This window comes from Carcharhinus amblyrhynchos, chromosome 28, assembly GCF_965287045.1.
Source record: "Carcharhinus amblyrhynchos chromosome 28, sCarAmb.v2.hapA, whole genome shotgun sequence".
Lineage (NCBI taxonomy): Eukaryota > Metazoa > Chordata > Chondrichthyes > Carcharhiniformes > Carcharhinidae > Carcharhinus > Carcharhinus amblyrhynchos.
The window spans coordinates 35,441,353-35,460,358 of NC_137351.1; the positions used below are offsets into that span (position 1 = coordinate 35,441,353).

The window sequence follows — 19,006 nt, forward strand, 5'->3', positions numbered from 1 at the left end:
ATTCTATGCTCACTTCTTTGGGCAGTTATCCTCTCCCCCCTCCCATATTGGATCCTTTCACTCACCGCCAGTGTTCTCCCCCCGCCTCGCTCCTGGACCTGCTCTTGATGGTTTCGTTGAGAACTGCCAGCGTCACATTGCCCTTTCACAATTTCCTCATCCCTCTCACCCACTCCGGTCTGTCTCCCTCTGAACTTGCTGCACTCCATTCTCTTCGGTCTAACCATGACCTTGTGATCAGAGCTGCTGGCAAGGGTGGTGCTGTTGTAATCTAGCGTACTGACCTCTTCCTCACAGAGGCTGACTGCCAACTCTCGGACACCTCTCTCCCTGGACTATATCCCCACCACCGAAGATCAAGCCACTGTTTCCAGGACAGTTACTGACCTCATTCCCTCTGGAGATCTTCGTCCACAACCTCCAAGCTGATAGTCCCTCAACCCTGCACTACCCTTTCTCCCACAATCCACAAACAGGATTGCCCTGGTAAACCCATTGCATCAGCCTGTTCCTGCCCCACAGAACTCATTTCTTCCCATCGACTCCATTCTCTCTTCACTTGTCACTTCCCACCTACATTTGTGATTCCATGGATGCTGCAGCAACAATTTCCAGTTCCTTAGACCTAATCACCTCCCCTTCACTCTGGATGTCTGATCCCTCTGCACCTCCATCCCTGATGAGGAGGGTTTAAGGGCTCTCTGCTTCTTACTCAGAGACCTGACCAATGCGTGTCCACCATCACTCTCCTCCTTTTGGCTAATCGTTAAATAATTTCTGTTACTAAATAATTTCTCCTTTAACTTGTCTCTCTACCTGCTGATAAAAAGTGTTGCCATGGGTACCTGCCTGGGCCCCAGTTACCCTATATTTTTATAGGTTATGTGAAACACTCCTTGTTCCAGTCCTACTCAGGCCCCCTCCCACAACTCTCTTTCAGTTACATCGATGTCTGTATCAGGGCTGCTTCACGCTCACACCTGGAGCTGAAGAAATTGATCCATTTTGCTTACAATCCCACCCCTTTCTCACCTTCACGTGATCTATCTCTGAAACATCCCTTCCCTTCCTTGACCTGTCTCCATTTCTGGTGATATACTGATCACCAACATTCTTACAAACCCACCAGCTCTCACAGTTACCTCGATTACAGCTCCTTACTCCTAACTCCCGATAAGGACTCCACCACATTCTCCCAGTTTCTCCACCTCCATCATATCTGTTCCACTGATGTCATCTTCAAAAATGGTGTGTCTAATTTGTCTACTTTTCTCCTTCACCGAGGTTTCCCTCTCACTGTGGTTAACAGGGCACTTACCTGGGTTCAACCCATCTCCTCGACTTGTGCCCTCAGCCCTTCACCTCCCTCCCAGAAACATGATAAGGGTCTCCTTTATCCTCACTTTTCACCCCGTCAGCTTCCGCCAGCTCCAGCATGACACCATCATTTCTGCCACCCCAGCCATTAGCATTCTGCAGAAACCTCTCCCTCTGAGACACCCTGGTCCACTCACTATCAACCTCCAATTCCCCATCCCCTTCTCATGACACCTTTTCTTGGAATCAAAGAAGTTGCCATCCTGCCCCTTTATCTTCTCACCAAGTCCCAAGCATTTGTAGCACCTGAAAATCTGACCATAGAATTTCAATGTCTGTTGGCTCTGTCGCAGGTATTAGCTTGTATCACAACTTCTGCCTCACTCCCTTCCTCCTGAAGAATATTCTGCACCCTCTGTACTTTACCCTGGCCATGATGTGGAGATGCTGGTATTGTACTGGAATAAGTACAATAAGAAGTTTCACAACATCAAGTTTATTTGGTAGCACAAGCCGTAAGCTACCGGAGCGCTGCTCCTTCATCAAGGACATTAACGGGGCATATAAAAACAAACTCAATTTACAAAATAATGGTTGGAATCTGAGTCTTTACAGGTAATCAAGTCTTAAAAGTACAGACAATGTGAGCAGAGAGAGTATTAAGCACAGGTTAAAGAGATGTGTATTGTCTGCAGCCAGGACAGTTAGTGAGATTTTGCAAGCCCAGGCAAGTCATCTGGGTTACAGACAGTGTGACATGAACACTGTCTGTAACTATAATGTCACATTATCGATAACCCCCCATGACATGCCTGGTCTTGCAAAATCTCACTAACTGTTCTGGCTGGAGAAAATACACATCACTCATTGTCTGTACCTTTAAGACTTGATTACCTGTAAAGTTTTGCATTCCAACCATTATTTTGTAAATTGAGTTTGTGTCTGTATATGCCCTGTTTGTGAACAGAACTCCCACCCACCTGATGAAGGAGCAGTGCTCTGGAAGCTTGTGGCTTTGTTATGAGACTTGTCTTTACCCTGGCATCAGGGAGGTAGCCCATCATGCAGGACTCATGATGTCAGTGACAGAAATGACTGCCTGGTTCCCCTAATTATTGCAATCTCCATTTCTGCTTATTGCTGTTTCCCATGCACTCTATACTCACTGATACCATGGTTGGAACTGCACTCCAAGTTCCAATGCAGAGTAGCGGTTTAAGTGGCACAAACTTTGAAAATTCAAGTATTTTCTCCCCTTTGTTGCTCTACTGCATGGCCACTTATCCTTGTCTTCTGTTGCCTGCCCACTGGTGTGGAGATGCCTGCGTTGGACTGGGGTAAACACAGTAAAAAGTCTCACAACACCAGGTTAAAGTCCAACTAGTTTATTTGATAGTAAACCCACAAGCTTTCGGAAATGCTGTTCCTTCGTTTGGATGAGTGGAAAGTTCTGATCAGAGAAAGGCGTATAGAGGCACAGTTTACAGAATACTGAATAGACTCACATTCTAATCAGTATTCTGTAAACTGTGTGTGCCTCTATACGCCCTTCTCTGATCAGGATCTTCCACACACCTGACGAAGAAACAGTTTCCCAAAGCTTGTGGGTTTTCTATCAAGTAAATTGGTTGGACTTTAACCTGGTGTTATAAAACTTTTTACTGGGCTGGCCACTGACCCAGGAAAAACACACAGTCTCCCCAATGCTGCAGCGACTTCCATTGCTGAACTCAGTTTGCAGTTAGACACATTGAATTTGAATTTATTTATTAATTAGTGTCAGAAGTAGGCTTACATTAACACTGCAATGAAGTTACTGAGAAAATCCCCTAGCCACCACATTCCAGCGCCTGTTCGGGTACACCGAAGGAGAGTTTAAATATGGCCAATGCACCTACCCAGCCTGTCTTTTGGAGTATGGGAGGAAACCGGAGCACCTGGAGGAAACCCACACAGACACAGGGAGAACATGCACTCTTCACAGTGACCTAAGCCAGGAATTGAACCCAAGTCCCTGGCGCTGTGAGGCAAACCCATACACTTCCTACAAAAGGTGGCTCTCCCAGAACATAAAAAGTTTACATGTTGCAGATAATAATTTTCAAAGCCAAATGTACTTTTGGAATTTAGTTACACATTATTTAAACTAATATTAAGTCCTGTCTCTCGACCTGCTGTTATTAATTCTGTAGAAAGGTCATATGGATTTGAAATGTTAACTGTTCCTATCTCCACAGATGCTGCCAGATTTGAATTTTTCCAGCATTCCCTGTTCATGATTCACTGTTATACTTATCTGATTTTCTTCCAGCCCCTATTTTAAAATGAATATATCTAGCTTAGAGAGGTAGAACAATACTCACCAAATAATCACTTACCCACTTTCTTCTGTTGTCACTTTTTTGTGTTGCTTTTTGTAGTCTTCACCACTGCAACCATTTCCTTTGTTCTAGGTATAACTCCAGCCAATATGGATCTTGCCTCCATTTCCACAAAGCAATTTTACTCGGGTTCCTTGATGTCATAGTCAAATACTGCCTTGATATCAACGGGAGCTGTTCATCTCACTCTGAAATACAGATTTTTCCCCTCCTCAGTGTTTGGACCCAGGTTATAAATAGGTCAGCAGCCAGGTAATCCTGGTGAATCCAAACTGGCGGGCAGGTAATTGTTGAGTAAATGTCACTTGATGGCATCATTGACACCTTTCCATCGCATTGATGTTTGAGAGTAGACTAATGGGGTAATTGGCCAGGATAGATTTGCCCTGCTTTCTCAGGACAGGAAACATCTGCGGAATTTTTACTTGTTTAAAATCTTGCTAACTTTTCCAGTTTCAACACAAGATCAACATAAAACATTAACTCTGTTGTCTCAACTGCTGGTGTTGTGAAGTTAGTATTTGTAAAATTATAACAAAAATCGTAAAAATGCTAAGAGTTATAAAATTGCATTGTCTGTTAAAAAAAGTAGCTTTTTTTGCTATGCTTAGAGTGAGAAGAGATGGAGGCACAAATGCAAGTACACAGAGACCCAAAGTGAAGCATTGTATTGAGAGGCTAGGCAGTAGCATTGCCACGACAACAGGTGGTTTTTGAAGTTTGCCCTATTTAAAATAGGCATTTGAATAGCAGCCTATCGGATTTGAAATTGATGTTTTAATAACCTGTAAACCAATCCTACTGTGGGGGTTTTATGTCATAGGGGATATAAAGGCCACAGCTCCCAGCCCAAGACTGCCTGCCAGCAACTGCTACCAATAGCAACTGCCTGCCAGTGTAACAGCCACATTTATGTCTTAAAAGAACATAGAACATAGAACATAGAACATTACAGCGCGGAACAGGCCCTTCGGCCCACAATGTTGCGCCGACCAGTCTTATTTTTAAAAAAAAACATTGACCCACTAATCTAAACCAATCCCTTTTCGTCCATAAACCTATCCACCAATCTCTTAAACGCCCCCAAACTAGGCGCATTTACAACTGCAGCAGGCAGGGCATTCCAGTCCCTCACCACCCTCTGGGTAAAGAACCTGCCCCTGACATCCGTCCTATAACTACCCCCCCTTAATTTAAAGCCATGCCCCCTCGTGCTAGCTTTCTCCATCCGAGGAAACAGGCTATCACCATCCACCCTATCTAAACCTCTAATCATCTTATATGTTTCTATAAGATCCCCTCTTAGCCGCCTTCTTTCCAGTGAAAACAACCCCAAATCCCTCAGTCTCTCCTCATAGGACCTCCCCTGCATACCAGGCAACATCCTGGTAAACCTCCTCTGCACCCTCTCCAAAGCCTCCACATCCTTCCTGTAATGTGGGGACCAGAACTGCACACAGTACTCCAAGTGCGGCCGCACCAGAGTTGTGTACAGTTGCAACATGACGCTGCGACTCCTAAATTCAATCCCCCTACCAACAAACGCCAAGACACCGTACGCCTTCTTAACAACCTTATCTACTTGATTCCCAACTTTCAGGGATCTATGTACACATACACCTAGATCCCTCTGCTCCTCCACTCTATTCAAAGTCCTCCCGTTAGCCCTATACTCAACACATCTGTTATTCCTACCGAAATGGATTACCTCACACTTCTCCGCATTAAACTCCATCCGCCACCTCGCGGCCCAGCTCTGCAACCTGTCCAAGTCACCCTGCAAACTTCGACACCCTTCCTCACAATCTACCACACCTCCGACTTTGGTGTCATCAGCAAACTTACTAATCCACCCAACTATACCCTCATCCAGATCATTAATAAAGATTACAAACAGCAGTGGCCCCAAAACAGATCCCTGAGGCACACCACTTGTAACCGAACTCCATGATGAATAATTACCATCAACCACCACCCTCTGTCTCCTATCTGCTAACCAATTCCTGATCCAAGTACCTAAATTACCACCAATCCCATACATCTGCATTTTCTGCAGAAGCATACCATGGTGAACCTTATCAAACCTTATCAAAGACTCATTTCAATCATAAAGGTACCAACAGAAAATGGAAGTAGTCAGCAAAGACAATAGAAGATTCTGGAAGATGACAAATCTTTCACATTCAATTTTTTTTGGTTAATAAGTGGGAATTGTAATTATCTAAACAGCATTCCATTAGAATAATGTTTTATTTGGTTTGTTAATAGTTTAGTTAACTTTTATTCACTGTTAGATAAATAAAATGTCACTTGTTTTAAAGAGCCTCAGGTAGATATTTTGATTTGACCACTAAAAGCGGAAGTGCAGATAATAGAACATAGAAAACTACAAACAGGCCCTTCAGCCCACAAGTTGCGCCGATCACATCCATACCTACCAAGCCATAGAACTACCTGTAACTTCCAATGCCATTAGATCCCATGTACTCATCCAGAAGTCTTTTAAAAGACTCCAGCGAATTCGCCTCTACCACCACCGACGGCAGCCGATTCCACTCACTCGCCACCCTGAGTGAAAAACTTACCCCTGACATCTCCTTTGTACTTACTTCCCAGCACCTTAAACCTGTGTCCTCTCGTAGCGACCATTTCAGCCCTGGGAAATAGCCTCCGAGAATCCACCCTATCTATTCCTCTCAACATTTTATAAACCTCTATCAGGTCGCCTCTCAACCTTCGTCTCTCCAGGGAGAAGAGACCGAGCTCCCTCAACCTATCCTCATAAGGCATGCCTCCCAATCCAGGCAACATCCTTGTAAATCTCCTCTGCACCCTCTCAATAATCCCCCTTCTCTCACTCACTAACAGATTATGAAGGGAGGTACTTCTGAGTAGCTGAGTGTTAGTTTTCAGAGAGGAGATCAACCTACCCCTCGTAACACTGGTTATTTCCAGCATTTTATATTATTTTGATTTAAGAATAGAAGAGGTAAGGGGGCCATTTAGCACCTGCAATCTGCTCCACTATCTTTAAATTTGATTATACACTTATGACTGTGTGGCCAAATTCCCCATCAACTCGATTTTTAAGCTTGCTAACAACATCACTGTAGTGGGTCGGATCTTAAACCATGACAAGACAGAGCACAGGAATGAGATAACAGAATCTGGTGAACTGGCTCGAGAACAATCTTTTCCTCAATGTCAACAAAACGAAGGAGATTGTCACTGACTTCAGGAAACAGAGGAGAATATGTCCCTTGGCTACATCAATGAGGACGAAGTAGAAACGGTCAAGAGCTTCAAGTTTTTAGGTGTCCAAATCACCAACAACCAGTCCCCATGCCGACACTATAGTTAAGAAAACCCACCAATGCTTCTACTTTCTCAGAAGACTAAGAAAATTTGGCACGTCAGCTACGATTCTCAGCAACTTTTACAGATGCATCATAGAATGCATTCTTTCTGGTTGTATCACAGCTTGGTATGGGCTCCTGTGCTGCCCAAGACTGCAAGAAACTACAAAGGTCATGAATGTAGCCCAATCCATCACATAAACCAGCCTCCCATCCATTGACTCTGTCTACACTTCCCACTGCCTTGGCAAAGCAGTCAGCCTAATTAAGGACTGGACATTCTCTCTTCCACCTTCTTCTGTCGAGAAAAAAAAATACAAAAGTCTGAGGTCACATACCAACCAACTAAAGAACAGCTTCTTCCCTGCTGTCAGACTTTTGAATAAATTTGCCTTGCATGAAGTTGATCTTTTTCTACACCCTATCTAAGACTAACACTACATTCTGCAGTCTCTCGTTTCCTTCTCTATGAATGGTATGCTTTGTATAGCGCGCAATAAACAATAATTTTCACTGTATGTTAATGCATGTGACAATAATAAATCAAATCAATGGCTGCCCCCTTACCCTGAAACTGAGGAATGTTCCAAATATCTGTCTTGTAAAATATATTATAACATTTTATCTTTTAGCAAAATCACTTCATTCTTCTAAACTCCTGGGGTATTAGCCCCATCTCTCGATCTCTCCTGTAGCAACTCCTTTATCCCAGGCACCTGTCAGAACCGAAATGCAGAGTGACATCGCACTACATTTTTAAAAAAGTGTTTATTATCAAAACTCGCTGGCAAGCAAACATTTACAATCTGAACATGATAATTACATTGTTGAAGTGAATTTACTGCTCAATTAGGATAGAAATGCAACACAAGTCAATATTTACTGCAGTGAGTACTGACCAATGTGGGCAGTGATGCCTCTGGATGTATTAGCAGCCCAGAACAAGATGCAGAAATTCAACAAGGCTCCAGTTGAGACCGGAGTCCGCCTATCAACACACTTAGCACTCCCGCCATTCAATAAAACCGGGAAATCTTCTCTCCAAACTGGGACCCGTGAAACAGGAACAGTTAACACAAGTACAGAGGGAAACATTAGTTGCCATTAGTAACAGGATCCTCTTCCATCTCTTCCTCCTCAACCTCATCAGCAGGACCTGCAAAGTCACACAGTAAATCATTCACTCGCTGTTCGTATTTGTTCAAGGCTAAATCAAACATTTATTCAATTATTAAAATTACTTTTGATTTGACAAGTTTTTGAAAACAGCTGTAAGATTTGCAGAGTGGTTCAGTCACATAGCAGCAAGTAAATTCTACCATGGGAACATAAATCAAAAAGCTGATTTAATGTGACCAGGTTTCTCACTCTGGGAGCAAGCTTGGACCACTTATTCCATTACTCAAATACAGATTTTGCTTCAGTTATTTAGGCAAAACTTGTGTAGTGTCAGTTAGCAAAGGGACACAAAAAATAGGAGCAGGCCTTTTGGCATTGAGCCTGCTTTGCCATTCAGTAAGATCATGGCCATTCTGGTTGAGGACTCAACTCCTGCCAGCAGTTTCACTCGCTTACAGCTCAAAAAGTTGCCTAACTTAGCACTAAGTACATTCAATAACCACCCTCCACTCTGTCTGGAAAGAAGACTGTGAATATTGATAACCCGGTAAGAAGTTCCTCCTAATCTCGCTCTTAAGTATAGAAACATAGAAAATAGGACATTCGGTCTTTAAAGCCTGCTTCTCCATTCATTATGATCATGGCTGATCATCCAATTGAATAGTCTGATCCTACCTCCCCCTCCCTCCCACATCTTTTGATCCCTTTCAGTCCCAAGAACTGTATCTACATCCGTCCTGAAAACATTCAATGTTTTGGTCTCAACTTCAGTGACTGGTGTACGAGGACACCCAGGTCTTGTTGCATATTCCCTTCCCTAGTTCACAGCCAGGTAATATTCTGCCTTCCGGTTTTTGTTTCCAAAGTGGATGACCTCACATTTGCCCACTTACCCAACTTGTCCAAATCACACAAACATCTCTGCATCCTCCTCACAGCTCACTCTTCAATCCAGATTTATGTAACCTGTAAATGAGTGATCCTTATTCTAAATCTGTGTCCCCTCGTTCTACATTGTCCAAGGAGAAACATCCTCTCAGCATCTATTCTGTCAAGCCCTTAAGAATCTTGTTTAAAAATGATCACCCCTCATTCTACTAAACTTCAACTTTCCTCATAAGATAACCTCTTCATTCCAACAATTAAGTGGACTTCCTCTGAATTGACTCCAATGCAACTACTTTAAATAAAGAGGCCAATACACTACACAATAGTCTAGCTGCGATCTCATCAATATTCAGTTTTATTCCTTCAATGGATGTGGGAACTGTTGGCTGGGCCGGCGTTTACCATCCGTTCCTAATTGCCCACTAACTGAGTGGCTTGCTAAGCCAATTCTGAGTCAACCACATTATACTCCATACTCCTTGCAATGAAGGCCAACATTCCATTTGCCTTCCTAATTACTTACTGACCAGTATGCTGACTTCTTGTGATTGATGTACAAGGACACCCAGATCCCTCTGTACCATAGCATTCTACGGTCTTTATCCATTTAAATAATATTCTGCTTATCCATTCTTTCTGCCAAACTGCATTTCACAATTTCCCAATTACGTTCAGTCAAATTTTTGCCACTCGTTTAACCTTTGCAGACTTTATTACATCCCCCTCAACTTGCCTTTAATTTTTTTTAAACCATTTTCCTTACTCTGTGCCACTAGCTGCCGCACCGTGTATGCTGTATCCCTTTCTAACACACTGGTTATCATAATTCACATTGCTACGCTGCAATATTGTTTGTCCTTTCACTATTTTTCTAACTTTCCCCACACCCAAACCCATCAACTATTTACAACATAAGAAATAGGAGCAGGAGTAGGCCATCTAGCCCTTCGAGCCTGCTCCGCCATTCAATAAGATCATGGCTGATCTGAAGTGGTTCAGTTCCACTTTCCCGCTTTCTCCCCATAACCCTTAATTCCTTTGCCTACCAAAAACCTATCTACCAGTGACTTAAATATATTTAGCAAGGTAGCCTCCACCACTTCAACGGGCAGAGAATTCCAGAGATTCACCACCCTTTGCGTGAAGAAGTTCCTCCTCAACTCTGATCTAAACTGCAACCCCCCCCCCCCCCCCCCCCCCCCCGGCTTATCTTGAGGCTGTGCCCTCTAGTCCTGCTGTCCTTTGAGCGGGAAGAATCTCTCTACCTCTACCCTATCCATCCCCTTCATTATCTTATACATCTCTATAAGATCCCCCCTCATCCTTCTAAACTCCAACGAGTACAGACCCTGTCTATTCAGCCTCTCTTCATAGTCCAACCCCCTCATCTCCAGTATCAGCCTAGTGAACTCCCTCCAAGGCCAAAATATCCTTGCGCAAGTGCGGCGACCAAAACTGCACACAGTACTCCAGCTGCGGCCTCACCAGTGCCCTGTACAGTTGCAGCAAGACCTCCCTGCTTTTACATTCTATCCCCCTCGCTATAAAGGCCAGCATTCCATTCGCCTTCTTGATCACCTACTGCACCTGCAGACTGGGTTTTTGTGACTCATGCACAAGGACCCCCAGGTCCCTCTGCATCGTAACATGCTGCAGCTTTTTGCCCTTTAAGTAGTAATCCCTCCTACTATTATTCCTGCCAAAGTGGATAACCTCACACTTGCTAATATTGTACCCCATCTGCCAGGTCCTCGCCCACTTGCTCAGCCTATCCAGATCCCTCTGCAGACTTTCCACACCCTCCGCACAATTTGCTTTTCCACTCATCTTTGTGTCATCAGCAAATTTCGACACCCTACACTCAGCCCCCTCCTCCAGATCATCTATATAAATGGTAAATAGCTGAGGCCCCAGCACCAATCCCTGCGGCACCCCACTAGTCACCAACCGCCAATCAGAATAGCACCCATTGATACCAACTCTCTGCCTCCTATTAGACAACCAATCCTCTATCCACACTAACACCTCACCCCCAACTCCATGCCCCCTAACCTTCTGAAGCAACCTTTTGTGCGGCACCTTATCAAACGCCTTTTGAAAATCGAGAAACACCGCATCCACCAGTTCCCCTCTGTCTACCGCACTAGTCACATCCTCATAGAATTCCAATAAATTCGTCAAACATGACTTCCCCTTAACGAATCCGTGCTGCGTCTGCTCTATCAAACAATTCTTCTCTAGGTGCCTCGCTATTTCTTCTTTGATGACGGATTCAAGCATTTTTCCAACAACAGACGTTAAACTAGCCGGCCTATAATTCCCTGCCTTTTGCCTGCTACCTTTTTTAAACAGCGGCGTAACATTAGCCGTTTTCCAATCTTCCGGCACTTCCCCGGAATCCAGCGAAGTTTGGTAAATAATCACTAAGGCTTTTAACTTAAAAACTCTGTTGTATTACAAGGACAGTGGTTCCAACGAATTTCAAATGAAGGCCAGCCTAATGGAACAGCTCCCTCTTTTCCCAGTACTTGTGTCCCATGAAACAAAACCCATTTGTCCCACACCAAACTTTGACCATACATTCAACTCTGATCACATTCACTCTGTGCTAATTTGCTTGTGACTCAGATAGTAATCCAGAGATTATTGCCTTTGTCGATCTGCTTTGTTATTTAACTACTAGCTGCTTATATCCCCTTAGCAGAATCTCTTTCTTAGTCCTACCTTAGCAAAAAGGAATTGGTGGCTCACTCAGGACGTCAGGTATAATATTAGATTTAAAAAAATAATGTTGCAAAAAACAGTAGCAAGTCTGAGGATTGGGGTGTTTTAGAAACCAGCAAGTCGGAAATACTTAAAAAAAAGACTGCAAAAATCTTTGTAAATTTATAAAGGAAAACAGCAGATAAAGAAAACGTTGGTTCCGTAGCAGCAGGGACAGGGAGAAATCATTCTGAGGAATGTGGCAGTGACAGAACAATGAACAAAGAGGGTGTGTCTGTCCATACTCACAACAGGAGATACATGTTCAATTCCAGAAACATACAATAACTGCAGGCTAAAACAAGTGAGAAAATCAGTGAAATTAATAACAGCAGAGATAAAGCATTGAAGAAATTTAATCTGACAAATCCCCAGGACCAAACAGTCTAGAGAGATAGTGGATGCAATGGCTATGGTTTTCTAGAATTCCTTAGACTCAAACAGTTCTGTCAGATTGGAAATTGGTAAATGTTATACCACTTTTCAAAAGGAAAGAGAAGAGTGAACTAGAGACCAGTTCACCCAACATCAATTGTTGAAAAAAAATGCTGGAATCTATTGAGAGTCTTAAAACACGTTTAATGTAACTAAAGCAAGTTAATATGGTTTCACTGAAGGGAAATCCTGTTTGACAAATTTATTAAGGTTTTTTGATGACATAACTCGCAAGATAGATAAAGGGAAACCAACAGATATAGAATATCTGGTTTCCAAAATGGCATTTAAAATGGTGCCTCATAAAAGATTACTAGGAAAATAAGAGCTCATGAAATTGGGAGTAACACTGGATCGAAGATGGGTTAATGCATAGAAAACAGTGGGTATAAACAGGGCTTTTCCAATTTGGTAGCGAATAATGGAGTGCTGCAAGAACCAGTGCTTGGGCCTGAGCTATTTACAATCTATATTAATGACATAGATGAAAAGAGAATAATGTAGCTAGGTTGATAATACTAAACTTGATGGAAAGATAAGCTGTGGGGAAGACACAGAGGCTGCAACGAAACATGGGGGCAACAAGGTGGTAGAAGTAGTATAATATCAGGAAGTGTGAAGTTTGGTCACAAAAATAAAAATGCAGAATATATTTTGAAAGGTGGAACTTGCAAATGTCCATGTTCAGAGAGACTTGGGTGTGCTTGTATAAGGAATGCAGAAAGTTAGCATGCAAGTACAGCCCGGAAGGAAAATTGAATGTTGGCCTTTATTGCAACAGAACAGGACAAGAATACCATTTGCAGTCTTGGTCTCCACATTTATGAAAGGATGTACTTGCATTAGAAACAGTACAGCAAAGATTCACTAGATTGGTCCCTGGGATGAGGTACCAGTGATGAGAGGTTGAGTAAACTGGGATTGTATTCTCTGGAGTTTAGAGAATGACAGACAACCTCGTTGAAACTTATCAAATTTTGAAGGGGTTTGATAGGGTGGATGTTGAGACATTAGATTCCCTGACCAAAGGAAACAAAGACAGACACCTTGCCTCAGCATAAGGCGCCAATCATTTAAGAGTAAAACGAGGAGAAATAGTTACTTAAAAGGTTGTAATTTTTGGAATTCTCTATCCCAGAGTTATGGATGTTCCAGTGGTGAATACATTCAAGAATGAGGCAGATACATTTTTGATCTGAGGATTTTAAGGGAAATGGGGGGCAGGCAGGAAAAAGAGTTAAAGCCCTGAACCAGCCGATACTGTACTGAACGATAGAGAAGGCTTAATGGGCCGTATTGTCGACTTCTGCTCATTTATTTTATGTTCTAAAGATCAAGAGGCTGGAAGATTTACCTGGCTTTGGTAAGAGGAAGGAACTTCTGAGGTAACCTTCACCATGAAAATTAATTCAGGAGTTGTACTTGCCTGAATCAGAGCAGCTCCAACAACACTGAAAAAGTTTTACACCATCCAGGACAAAGCAGCCCACTTGACATACCTTCGCTCACCAGTGAGGCAGAGTGGCAGCAGTGGGTACCATCTTTCATAGTCCAGATTAAAATCCTGGAACTCCCTCTGCCCCCAAGCTATACTGTGGGTGTATCTGTACTTGGAGGTAGCACCTTTTCAAGGATAATTAGGGATGGGTAATAAATGCTAGCCTAGCCAGACACACCCACATCCCGTGAATGAATTTTTAAAAAATATAGCCCAACTAGAAATGTAAAAAAAAGAGCAAACTATCAGGAGCTGAGAATAACTTTGAACTGAGTCTTGAAGTATCGGCTCAAGGAACACAATGTGTAACTGTGGAGGGAGATTAGTCATTGCAAAAACGTTTCAATACTATGGAGTACAAGTTGTCCACTGAAATTGTGTTTTGCCAATGTTGTTTTAAGCATGTTAAAATTTGAAATAGTCTCATGATCCTTCCAGTTGGTTGTTGGAAATTCAAATGACTAAAAGGTGTTAGTCTCTTCAGTGTCTGAAACACCACATACGTTTCATGTTGTATTTTGAAGCTACTCTCAGTGTTCCCAAGTCCAGGTCAGTGATAAATTATCAAAAAGAATGGCAGTCCGAATGCCAACTCCTGAGTGACACCACTGCATACTCCCCTCAAACAACTGTACACTGCTACTCTGTTTTCTATCAATTCTGTACCCATGCTGTCACTGTCCCTTTACTCCCATGGACATGTACTTAATCAAGTGGTTTTTACACAATATCAACCCTATGTTACTTCAAAGAATTAAAATCAAGTTTGCCAAATAAGATTTGGCTTGAACAAATTTATGTTGACTTTTGTTTACTAATCCTTATTTTTACCAACTCCAATTAGAATTCCTACAGTGTGGAAGGAGATCATTTGTTCCATCGAGTCTGCACCAACAACAATCCCACTCAGACCCTATCCACATAAGCCCACGTATTTACCCTGCTAATCCCTCTAACACAAAGGGTCAATTTAGCATGGTCAACCATCTAACCTGCAAATTTTAAGACTGTGGGAGGAAACCAGAACACCCGAAAGAAACCCACGCAGACAGAGGGAGAATGTGCAAACTCCACACAGACAGTGACCCGAAATTAACTGAAGTCCATTATCACAGTTACTGCACCTTTGGCAATTTGCTTATAAATATGCTCCCCTATCTTCCCATTATTTGATGACCTGCAGTCCACACAACCAATAAAGTCTAACCATCCTGTTCAGTAACATCGAGGGGTTTGTACTGAAACTGGGAAGCTGTCTCCTGACTATTAAAGCAACTGCCTGGTTTACTCATGGAATCATAGCCAATGTGTCTAATACCACAATCACCATCTCAGGCTGTGTTCTTTCCCAATAGCACAACAGACCCAGTCAGTTGATGGCACACTGGTAAACTGTCAGATGGGACTTGCCATGGGAGTCCGCAACACGGACCGCAGACTCCATGAAGTTTCATGGCATCAAGTCAAACAGGGCAAGGAACATTGATGAAACAATATTCCTTCATATTGAACATTAACTGAAGAACCACTGAAGGTGGCAAGGGCACAGAACTTCAATTTCCATCTCCAAGGCTGCTTGATAGCACCACCATAAACCAGGGTTCTGAAAGATCTATCAGTCGTAGGTGTCATTTTGCAGATGACGGATCCAACAAGGGGGAATGACATACTAATTTGTCCTCAATCTACTTAAGCAGATGCACATCTAAAAAAAACTTAAGGGATGTCAGCTTCACAGGCTAGGACAGCATTCACTGCCCATCCCTAATTACTTGTCGAAGGTGGTGAACTGCATTTTGAACAGCTGCAGTCCATATGGTCTATGACAGTATTGGCGAGAGTGACTGGCACACAGTTCTTGGAGATGAATCCCCACCTTCCCTACCACCATGCTAAATGGGAGTAAATTTTGAACAGATCTAATGTCTCAAAACTGGCCATCCATGAGGCACTGCTCGCCATCAGCAGCAGAATTGTATTCAACAACAGTCATTAACCTTTTGGCCTGACATATCCTTCAGTCTATAATTACCAGGGGGCAGCATAGTGACACAGCTGCCCTCAGTGCCTCACAGGGACCTAGGTTTAATTCCCAGCTTGGATTGTTGCCTGTGCGGAGTTTGCACATGCTCCATTCTGTGTGGGTTTCCTCTGGGTGCTCCGGTTTCCTCCCACAGTCCGAAAGATGTGCTGGTTAAATGCATTGGCCATGCTAAATTCTTCCTCAGTGTATCCGAACAAGCCTTCGAGTGTGGTGACTAGGGAATTGTCACAGTAACTTCATTGCAGTGTTAATATAAGCCCACTTATGACACTAATAAACAAATGAAAAAAAACAAGACAAGGAATCAACCTTAGAAGATATGGGAATCAGTAGAGACAAGGCAAGAGAGAAAGATATTGATATAAGAAATTGAACAGAAAGAGGCAGAATGTACAAATCCAAGAGTAAATCAGCAGATAAGGCTAGAGATTACAAAACAATAAAAGGACAGAACCAAAGTGTCTTATCTGAATGTACGTAGCATTCGAAAAACGGATGAACTGATAGTAGAAATAGAAATGAGCAGGAACAATCTGGCAGCCATTGCAGAGACATTGCTGCATGATGACCTAAATTGGTGCCTGAAAATTGGAAGGTTCATGACATTTAAGAAGGTCAAGAAATTAGGTTAATAAAGGTGCAGTGACAGATATTTAAAGTTAATGTTTATTTATTACTCACAAGTAGGATTACATTAACACTGCAATGAAGTTACTGCAAAATTCACCCAGTCGCCACATTCCGGTGCCGGTTCGGGCCAATGCACCTAACTAGCGTGCGTTTCATACTGTGGGAGGAAACCGGAGCACCAGGAGGAAACCCACACAGACACAGGCAGAACGTGCAAACTCCATTCCGACAGTGACCCAGTGACAGACAGTGGGAATCCAGGTCCTTGGCGCTGTGAGGCAGTAGTGCTAATCACTGTGCCACCGTGTTGCCCCAGAGATATAAAGAGATATTTCAGAATACAAGAAAAAAATTCCAAAGGGAGCACCCACCCAAAAAGTTAAAGAGTATCAAACTTAAAGAAAAAGTATATGATTGTGCAAAGATCGGCAACAAGTCAGAAGATTGGACAAAACAAAAAAGCAACAGTGAGCACTGGTCCTATAGAAAGTTAATCTGGGAAATTACTAATGGAATTAAAGGAGATGGCAGGTGAATTGAACAGGTATTTTGCATCAGATTTCACTATAAAGGATACAAGTATCATAGAAATTGCTGTAAATCAGGAAATGCGGGGGGGGGGGACTCAGGAAAATTACAATTACCAGGGAAGTGGTACTGAACAATGGCTAACAAATCCCCAGGTCCCAACAGACTTAAGCCTAGTGTGATGATACTCTGCCTTTAGTAAATATACTGGAGAACACGTTTCTTGTAAGATGTATGTTTGTAATTCAGATCTGGTTTGCAAGGTGCTGATTTGTCTAAGAAATCTTTTAAATTAGCAGCTGGAAGAACAGGATAAGTTCCTGGGATGTTTGTTTTAAGCTAAACTAATGCATTTGTGTTTACTTAGGTCTCTCCTGGGGTTTCAGAGTAGAGTTGGGATTAGGTTGATTGACAGGGATAGAGTCATGTGCTTAATGGGAGGAGCTAAGCTTGCAGGGAAGATAGTTTTTCTTTCTTTTTTAAAAGATTTTTAAAACAAGCAGTTACTGCCTGGGTCTAAAAGAAACAAGACATCTCTCTCTCCAGAACTATTCTGGAACTGTTGACCTAGGTATAAGCAAGTAACCTATGTTTTGCTGACTAATTTTAAAGGAAGGGTTTAAGTCTACAAGAGGAATATTGCTTGAACTGGAAATCAGTGAGAGATTTGCGGATAAGAATTGTATCTTGTCTTGTTCAATTGTTAAAAGTCAAGCTAATTCATTTGTTATAGTTAAATTGTGATCTTAAACTAAATTTGTTAAATGTTTTCTGGTGTGTCAGTAGAATTGTGCCTGGAGTGAAACAGCATATCCTCCCATTAATGCAACAATTGCAAATTGTTGGGGTCTTGTCTGACTTCATAGTACGCCTTGAGCTTCTGATCCTACCCTAACATTATGGTCTTAAAAGAAATGGCTAATGAGATGCATAGGTTTTAATTTTCCAAATACCCCTAGATTCAGGGAAGGTTCCATTAGATTGAAAAATAGCAAATCTAACTCTTTTATTCAAAAAGGGAAGGATACAGAAGTCAAGAAACTACAGGTCAGTGAACATCTGTCAAATGTTAGAAGCTAATTATTAAAGATGTTATAGTAGGGTGCTTGAAAAAATTCGGGGTAATCAGAGTCAACATGTGAAAGGGAAATCACATTTAATCAAAAATCACGTGTAACCAATTTATTTGAGTTCCTTGAAGGGGTAACATATATTGCGGATAAGGTGCCACATCAAAGATTGTGAAAATAAAGCTTAGTGTGTAGTGGGTAACATTAGCATGGATAGAAGATTTTCTAGCCAACAGGAAACAGAGTTATTTGTCAGATTAGCCAATGTAACTTGTCATCTGCGGCAGGGGTGTGCTGGGACATCAACCTTTAAAAATTTAATAAATGACTTGACTGAAGGGACCAAAGGTATGGTTGTAAAATTTGCTGATAGTACAAAGATAGATGGGTAGGTAAACTGAAAAGAGGACATGAGGAGGTTACAAAGAGATGTAGATAGGTTAAGTGAGTGGGCAACCTATATGGGAAAATGTGTAATTGTCAATTTTGGCAGGAAAAATAGAGCAGCACATTATCTAAATGATGAGAGAGTGCAGTGCTCTGAGATTCAGAAGGATCTAGGTGTCCTATTGCATGAATCATAACAGACTAGAATGCAGGTGCAGCAACTAATTAGGAAAGCCATAGAAGATCATTAAGAGGAATTGAATACAGAAGGACAGAGGTAATGCTTGTTGTTTGGGGCACTGAGACCACATCTGGAATACCATGTACATTCCTGATCGCCTTATTGAAGGAAGAAATACATGTACTGGAACCAGTTCAGAGAAGTTTACTTGACATCCTGACACCTTGCCTCTCAAACCTATCAAATTTATTTAAATACTCAATGTTAGTTAACCTTGAACATGGACACTGGTCCCAGCCTTGCTGAGGTTTAACTGGTCCATCGTGTCCACAACTGGTCACAAACATGTAAAAGGAATCTTTCCCTCATGTAGCCACACAATACACATCTTACTCTACTGCAAGTAATT

At 42.3% G+C, this 19,006-nt stretch overlaps 1 protein-coding gene across 1 annotated transcript in view; it reads right to left on the bottom strand.

Moving 5' to 3' along the window:
• Positions 1-7,803: 7,803 nt before the first annotated feature.
• Positions 7,804-19,006, bottom strand: part of snrpa1 (small nuclear ribonucleoprotein polypeptide A') — a 40,416-nt gene continuing 29,213 nt past the window's right edge. Inside the window, exon 9 of the mRNA XM_080213988.1 lies at positions 7,804-8,210. Within this exon, the coding sequence (XP_080070114.1) occupies positions 8,149-8,210 (62 nt within the window). The 3' untranslated portion in view covers positions 7,804-8,148. The remainder of the gene's footprint in view (positions 8,211-19,006) is intronic.